Raw genomic sequence first — 8,275 nt, forward strand, 5'->3', positions numbered from 1 at the left:
GAGCCGTATTAGCATCTTAAGACATTACTTGAGACGATCTTAAAATAAGATTCGACTATGAATACCGACCATAGACCTAGTTTACACCGAGCATTTGGTACGCGTATCAAATAGTAAATAACTAATGAATGTGTTTAATCATTGGCTGATCAGCTTAAATTCACTACTTGATACGCGTATCAAGTGCTCAGTGTAAACTAGAGCATAGTCCTAGTTTACACCGAGCACTTGGTACGCGTGTCAAATAGTAAATAATTAGTGAATGTGATTAATCATTGGGTGTTTACGATAATGGCTATCCGAGTAATTTTCTCTAGGACCAAAATATATGATAAGCACAACCATCTACTATCATCATGATTCGTGACAACTCAATGCTGTCCGGTATAGCCAAATCATCACGAGCAAGTTGCGAGTTCCGTGAGTTTGTAGCAGGTAACCTAAAAAGTACGACATAAATAATTTGATTATTACAATTAAAAATAATCTGTTTTTAATGTATGATAAGATTATTAACTTTAAAATAGTAATTATATGTAACACAATCATGTATTTTTAAAGTATTGTCTAAAGTAATATCAGAGTTTATTTTATTTACAAATATTTATTTTGTCTATCAAGTTTCTATCATAACGGTATTATTTCAAAACCTAATATTTTAATTAAACATTGATTCTCAATAAATGTTATTATTTATTATTAACTAACATATATATTAGAAAAGTCATCTTTTATTAAACGGATGTTAACACTTTGAAACAAATGAGATAAATTATGTAAAATTACTAAATAAATCATTATTAATAATATTTTTTAGATTACAAGTAAAATAAAAATTTAAGTATAAATATTTTTCTTGTAACAACTGTTAATGATAAGTTGCATGGTGTTATCATTGATTTAAAAAATCATATATCTTTATGTATAAATATTATGCATGAATATTTTACTAATGTGAAACTAATAATAATGTTTACAATAAATTTTTTTAATTTGTAATACAAGTGCATAGTAAATTAAGATATACTGTAAACAGATATACGTTAGATATGCATTAGATATACGTTATAATATAGAAACTTGATAAACAAATTAATAAATAAAATATTTGTAAATAAAATAATCTCTTTAATATTACTTTAGACAATACTTTAAAAATACATGATTGTGTTATATGATTACTATTTTAATGAAGTTAATAATCTTACCATACATTAAAAACAGATTATTTTTAATTGTAATAATCAAATTATTTATGTCGTACTTTTTAGGTTACCTACTACAAACTCACGGAACTCGCAACTCGCAACTTGCTCGTGATGATTTGGCTATACCGGACAGCATTGAGTTGTCACAAATCATGATGATAGTAGATGGTTGTGCTTATCATATATTTCGGTCCTAGAGAAAATTACTCGGATAGCTATTATCGTAAACACCCATTGGCTGATCAGCTTAAACTCACTATTTGATACGCGTACCAAGTAGTGAATTTAAGCTAATCAGCCAATGATTAAACACATTCACTAGTTATTTACTATTTGATACGCGTACCAAGTGCTCGGTGTAAACTAGGTTTATGAAGAATACTCACTTTTATAGTGCCTTACTAATAGCAGAGAGGAACCTGAGAGCGGCCACCGCGGCTTTTTTCGTGCGACCAATATTTGACTAGCGCCAAACGTGGATGTAAAGCCCGTTCTACATTAATTGCAGTCGCCAGTTACAATTTGCAACACCCAATAAATGTCGAGCTTTAACTAGAAACTAAGCGCCTATTGGATGTTGCAAGTCGCAACTAGCTGCTTGCGATTAATGTAAAACAGACTTTACATCCACGTTTGGCGCTGATGCTAGTCAAATATCGGTCGCACGAAAAAGGCCGCGGTGACCGCTCTCAGGTTCCTCTCTGCTAATAGCGTCTTCCCGAACCGCGCACCCTTTGTCGCCATATTGTTGGTTGTGCATATCGTGCGCACAAGTCATGCGCAAGGGGCGACCATTAGCACGATTTTCAGCAGAGTGAACCTACTGTTAGCAAAGTCCTATACTTTGGCTGGTATTCATAGTCGAATCTTATTTAAAGATCGTCTCAAGCAATGTCTTAAGATGCTAATATGGCTTTGTGATTGGCTGATGGCATCTTAAGACTGTACTTAAGATGATCTTAAATATAAGATCCGACTATGAATACCGGCCTATAACAGAGATTCGCCAATGTGCCGTCTTGGGGTAAAACCGGATATCGGATATGACGTTTTCAATGGCGGTTTATTTTGATTGTAAATGCAAGAATACAATATATATATATTTTTATTTGTAGTTATTGATATTTAATAATTGTGAACAAAATAAATATTAAAACACAATATATTTAAAAAAAAGATTTAGGCATATTTCATTAATTTTCCCATGTAAGGTTAAGTAATATAAATTGATTATTAAGAAATTATATATTATTATATATAAATACATATTATGTTTATATACACATTATGTATTATAAATATAATTTAAGCATTGTATTTATACTCGTAGAAAAATATGTGCAACCTCAGGTTTCTCTGATTTTATATTCTATTTGGTAGACACGTAGACACTCTGTTTTCTTTTGACAGGTGACAGGTTAGGTCGGCTAGGCTTTCTCTGTCAGTTATATCTATCTTTCTCTCTCATACTTCCGGTTATACCCCAAGCGACGGGAGCCAATCAGAAATCGTTAACGCATTGGCGAATCTCTGTTATAGTATCTCTAATTAGCGCTACGCAGCACTACCGCTGTTCGCGGAGACGCTGGATAGCGCTATCAAAATTATGATGACGTCACTGTCCGTAGCGTTTGACGTCATAAACGCGCGCTATCCATGCTACTGCTTCAGAGGTAGTGCATGGATAGCGTTTGGCTCAATCCCCACCATTGTCTGTTTAAACATCACGTGCTATCTCTCTTTTAAGGTTAGAGAAAATTTATGCGTGATCTTGAAAGAAGAAAATAAGAAATTGTTTATATGTCCTAATAAAAATATTTAATTAAAAATCTCTCTTCATTAAGAGAGAGAGAGAGAAAGAGAGAGAGAGAGAGAGAGAGAGAGGAGATCTGTTTCATTAAAATTTATTAAATTTATTAAAATATATTAAAATTTCTTAATATATGCTCATTTAAATTTGTTAAAATTTCTTAAAATTCATAAAATTTATTTATTACATTGTTATTTATTATATAAATAAATTTTATAAATTTTAATAAATGTTAAATATTAATTTTTAATAAATTTTAATAAATTTTAATGAATTTTAATGCATTTTAATAAATCTTAATAAATAATAAAAAGGGATCAAATAAAGAAGTTTCTGTGCAATATTTCATTAATATATTTCTATCAAGGTGATCAAGACTGGATCTTTGAGTTTAATATTATTTTTCATCAAAATATGTATATAATAATATATACTATTTTGATTCATTACACTGCATGTACTGTTTGTCTTAAAATGCAATCCTTTTCTGTACCAATTGCAAATATGTAAACGACTTAAGTATCATTATTATCAATTAAATTGATAACGTAATCATATATTATTTTAAAATTTTAGTTTAAATAATTAATGCAATTCAAGAGCGACAGTATACGACAGTGCAAAAGAACATAAATTTACATAAAAAAATTATATTAGGCATAAAGCTTCAAACATATAATATTATGTAAAATAAATATAAATTAATTAATTAATTTGATTTTAAATTAAGATAGAAAAATGGAACAAAATAAAAATTTATAGGAAATTGTTTAAATTATTTTATTTTATTACATATAAAATAATTTTAATTAAAGAGTAATATATAGGACTTATTAATTATTATTTAATTTATTTAAAAATTAAAAAATTTATTTAATTAGATCGTCAATAACTTTAATAATTTTTATTTTGTAAACTTCAATAATTTCAATTTCCATTGAAATTTAATTGTTTAATAATCATTTTATTATAATTAAAATATTTAATATAAAATAAATATAAACAAATAAGTATCATATATATATAAAGAAAAATAATAATAAATATACTAAGTAACATAGTTAACATAAATAATTATTAATATATATATAAACATTTTGTTAATATTGCTGGCAGTGGCTAACCAACTGCGCAACTGCGTTTGCTACGCTATAGCTGTTCATGGAACTCGCTATTACTATCGCGCTATTGGCTCCACGAACAGTTCAGATAGCGTTAGCGTTTGTAGCGTTAATAGTGTCTCCCCGAACGTACCCTATAGCTGTTCACGGAACTCGCTATCACTACCGCGCTATTGGCTCCACGAACAGTTCAGATAGCGTTAGCGTTTGTAGCGTTAATAGTGTCTCCCCGAACGCACCCTATGAATCCTGTCCCTAGTCTGGTGGGAGATTCAGAGGCGCGTTCCCCGCTCCCCGTACCGTTTGTACCCCACGCACGCTTCGATGTACGGGGAGCGGGAAGCGCTCTCCCACAAGACTAGCTGAGTGACGAAGACAACACCTTACTACATATTGTTCTATCCGGTTAGACGACAATTTTCCGAAAAATGGTGGGGTTAATGTTGGTATTAACAAAATTCCCTAAATGATATCATTTTGATTTCTATAGATTAGCAACACTGTTCAAGTAGTAAGTCTGTAGTTTACATCATACATTTGACATATTGTGACATGTAATAATAATAAATATTGTATAATTATAAAACATTGAAATGTAAATATAAAATATATACATTTTAATATTTTACTTAAAATTAAAATTAAAATAACAAATAAATGAGAACATAAAGTAAAGAATAAATATTATCATTATAAAAATAATGATAAATATTACATGTATATAATTAACTAATTTTAAATAGTTATTTAAATAATTTTTCCAGGATTTTGGCTTGTCTCACTCGATATATGAATATCATTCAAGATCATGACATATACAGTTCTTCCCACTAGAATTAATGTAATAAAATTACCATCATTGCAATAAACAAATATGTATATCAGATAAGTATAAGCTAATATTTACATAAAATAGAGAATACAATATCTATGTGCTGTTTGTAATTGCAGATGTTGAACCGATTCTTTCTTGTTATTAATATTTTTTCAGCTGACCAGTTATCTACGTACTTGCAAAATATTAATAAGAATTGAGATCCGATTCTTAAAGGAGACAACTGTAGCAAAATAAAAAATAAAAAACATTTTGTGAATGAAAGACGGAAGAACCATATATGAGAAGTCAAGGAATTGCAAGAAAAATCTTCCATACAAGACAAGGAAAGTAAAAGAAGAATAGGAAGAACATTTTTATCAATTTATTTCTTTTCCTATCCATTCTGACAATTCATGTAGGATTAATAGAATATCTAAATCTTCATTGTTATTAATTTTTTGCCAAATATTTTGCAAATTTTGCTCTTTTTTCTTTAAAATATTGCTTTTGTGTCTTGTCCAAAATGTTGGATGTTTTAGCATGCTATGGATGCTTTTTTGATGTTCTGATAAATTTGCTGTAAATAATATAGAATTGTTAAAATAGTAAAAATATTCTGGGAGTAATTGCAATAAAGTGTTTATAATATACCTAAAAATGTGGCAATTGTGGAGTGCTTGTTAAGATTTTTTTTGAGTTCTCTATTGTGTCGCTCTGATATATTATTTGTCCTATGCAATTCTTTATAGACACAAAACGATTCAGGTTTAAAACCATTAATCCATGTTTTTTCATAATATTGAAAGAATGGCTTTAAATAATCATTATTATTAAAAATAATTTTGGTTATAATATTATAGCTTTCTTCTATAAATTCTTTGGGCAACAAGGCTAAGGATATTTCTTGCAATTTCTTGACTTCTTATGGTTCTTCCATCTTTCATTCACAAAATGTTTTTGATTTTGCTACAGTTGTTCCTTTAAGAATTGAATCTCAATTCTAATTAATATTCTGCAAGTGCGTGGATAACTGGGAAGCTAAAAAAAAAATAATAAAAAGAAAGAATCGGTTCAACAACATCTGCAATTACAGACAGCACATAGATATTGTATTTCTTATTTTATAATAAACATTAGCTTATACTTATCTAATATATTTGTTTATTGCAATGATGGTAAATTTATTACATTAATTTTAGTGGGAAGAACTGTATATGTCATGATCTTGAATGATATTCATATCTCGAGTGAGACAAGCCAAAACACTGGAAAAATTATTTAAATAACTATTTAAAATTAGTTAATTATATACATGTAATATTTATCATTATTTTTATAATGATAATATTTATTCTTTACTTTATGTTCTCATTTATTTGTTATTTTAATTTTAATTTTAAGTAAAATATTAAAATGTATATATTTTATATTTACATTTCAATGTTTTATAATTATACAATATTTATTATTTTATTACATGTCACAATATGTCAAATGTATGATGTAAACTACAGACTTACTACTTGAACAGTGTTGCTAATCTATAGAAATCAAAATATCATTTAGGGAATTTTGTTAGTACCAACATTAACCCCACCATTTTTCGGGAAATTGTCGTCTAACCTTCTATCCCATAGAAGATGCGGACAGCTCCGCTCACAGAAGGTTGACTCTATATTATATATCTCTATGGTTTTAACAATGTTGACACTTCATGGCGTTTAGCAATTAGTGGCGATTAGCAGAAAGAAGGTTAATTTTTTTATTTATCTTGGATTTTGGTTCTCAGCTGTTCAATGGATTTAAGAATCAAAAGTTTTATTTTGTTAAAGCAACTGTAATTTATAGTTCAATATTTGTAATGGAAACTTTGATTATTTTTGATCAGAAGATTGTAACATCGATAAGACTGTGAAAGCATCTTTGTTGAAATCTTAGTGAAGGTTGGACCAGTGCAACAATTATGACGCGGACAAATAGGTTTGTTTTTGTTCAAATTTTTGCGACAATATATAATGTAACATATGATTTTGACTGCGTTTTCAATATTATGTTGACTGACAGTGCTGAAAATCTATACTGTACATGATATATGTAAAAGTTTTTAGCCGAGACCCATTTCTACTAATGTAAATTAACTTTATTCTTGGTGTTACTTACTTTTTTCTTATTCTAACTCTAAAAATTAAAAAAGGATAAAGAATAAATTAAACCGAGGTTGAAGTTAATCTACGTTGGTAGAAACGAGTCTGATAATAAATATCAGGATCAACCTTTATTTATGTAAATTAACATGCAGTAAAAAAAATATAATAGAAAAATATGTAGAATAGTTTTTCTTATGAGAGTATTGTTATTATATAGTTTTATCATCATCTTCTATTTGAATAATATGATTTAGGAAGAGACGTCACAATATAGAGGAAGAATCTAGCGAGTTTATGCCATTGAGCAAAAGAATCAACAACCTTCATATCAATGGTTTGTCTGGTCTGCGAGAGAATATGGTGGAAAGTATGGAAACTGATTGGGAAAGTGGAAATTTTATTTCGTCTCCGAGCTGTTCAGAGGTGTCTCAAAATTCACCGCCAGGAGGCAGTTGTGGTTCCAGCCAAAGCAATTTTACTAGTGATTACAGACCAGATTTAGATGCGACAGAGAATCCTTTTTATTATGAAAGCAACAAACTGCTCTTTTCCTTATACATGGAACGTATGCAGAGGCGACCAGATTTGTATTAATTAAACTAATGTGTATGTTCCGTTATGTCCTATTTCATGTACGCCACTCAAGTATTTCAACGAGATTTAACCAAGTCTCGTTCCTTTCCTGTCACTCTACAATGTGACTTGTATTTGACAGTTTTCAATTTCCCATTCTTCAGTTGACATTCGGATAACGAGTAAAGAGCATTGTGGAAATAAAATTGGTATATAAAACTTTTGTAAGAAACCATAGATGTAAAATGGAATAATGTCCAATTGTTAAAAATGTAAGCATGCTTTATTAAAAGCTGCATAAGTGCATAAAATTCTATGTAAGTGAGAGTATATGAATTATTGACACATAGATTTTTCAAATAATAACTTTTATTTCATTTACATTGTTATTTGTTATCATGTAATATATATCCATGTTAACTTTTCAAATTGAAACACAAGTTGGTTGCAGTTGCGCATTAAATTTAACGAAAGATAAAAGCAGACTGATTGTAATTGAAGTTTTTTTTTACAAAAATTTTACAAAAGGGTTGCAACTCTAATGAACGAGATTTAAGCTAAGTTGCATGGATATAGCTTAACTTTAAACACAATTTAAC

The 8,275-nt window shown here is 28.9% G+C and overlaps 1 protein-coding gene and 2 long non-coding RNA genes across 4 annotated transcripts; 2 read left to right on the plus strand and 1 right to left on the minus strand.

The window, feature by feature from the left end:
* Nucleotides 1-4,580: 4,580 nt before the first annotated feature.
* Nucleotides 4,581-6,006, plus strand: LOC118644267. The gene is made up of 2 exons (XR_004962083.1): nt 4,581-4,734; nt 4,904-6,006. It is a non-coding gene; the product is annotated as an uncharacterized LOC118644267 (long non-coding RNA).
* On the minus strand, nt 5,411-6,465 carry LOC118644266. Its single transcript, XR_004962082.1, has 2 exons — nt 6,391-6,465; nt 5,411-6,221 (listed from the first exon to the last, which is right to left on the minus strand). It is a non-coding gene; the product is annotated as an uncharacterized LOC118644266 (long non-coding RNA).
* A 13-nt stretch (nt 6,466-6,478) lies between these two features.
* Nucleotides 6,479-8,057, plus strand: LOC105834183. 2 transcript variants are annotated; one of them, XM_012676476.3, is made up of 3 exons: nt 6,479-6,621; nt 6,845-6,936; nt 7,358-8,057. In XM_012676476.3, exons 2-3 carry the CDS (start codon nt 6,920-6,922, stop codon nt 7,695-7,697), a joined length of 357 nt encoding a protein of 118 aa, XP_012531930.1. In that variant the 5' UTR covers nt 6,479-6,621; nt 6,845-6,919; the 3' UTR covers nt 7,698-8,057. The 2 variants fall into 2 exon arrangements, with proteins under 2 accessions (XP_012531930.1, XP_012531929.1); XM_012676475.3 differs by having other exon boundaries at nt 6,567-6,708.
* Nucleotides 8,058-8,275: the final 218 nt, after the last annotated feature.

Source organism: Monomorium pharaonis, chromosome 2 (genome assembly GCF_013373865.1).
Source record: "Monomorium pharaonis isolate MP-MQ-018 chromosome 2, ASM1337386v2, whole genome shotgun sequence".
Classification (NCBI taxonomy): domain Eukaryota; kingdom Metazoa; phylum Arthropoda; class Insecta; order Hymenoptera; family Formicidae; genus Monomorium; species Monomorium pharaonis.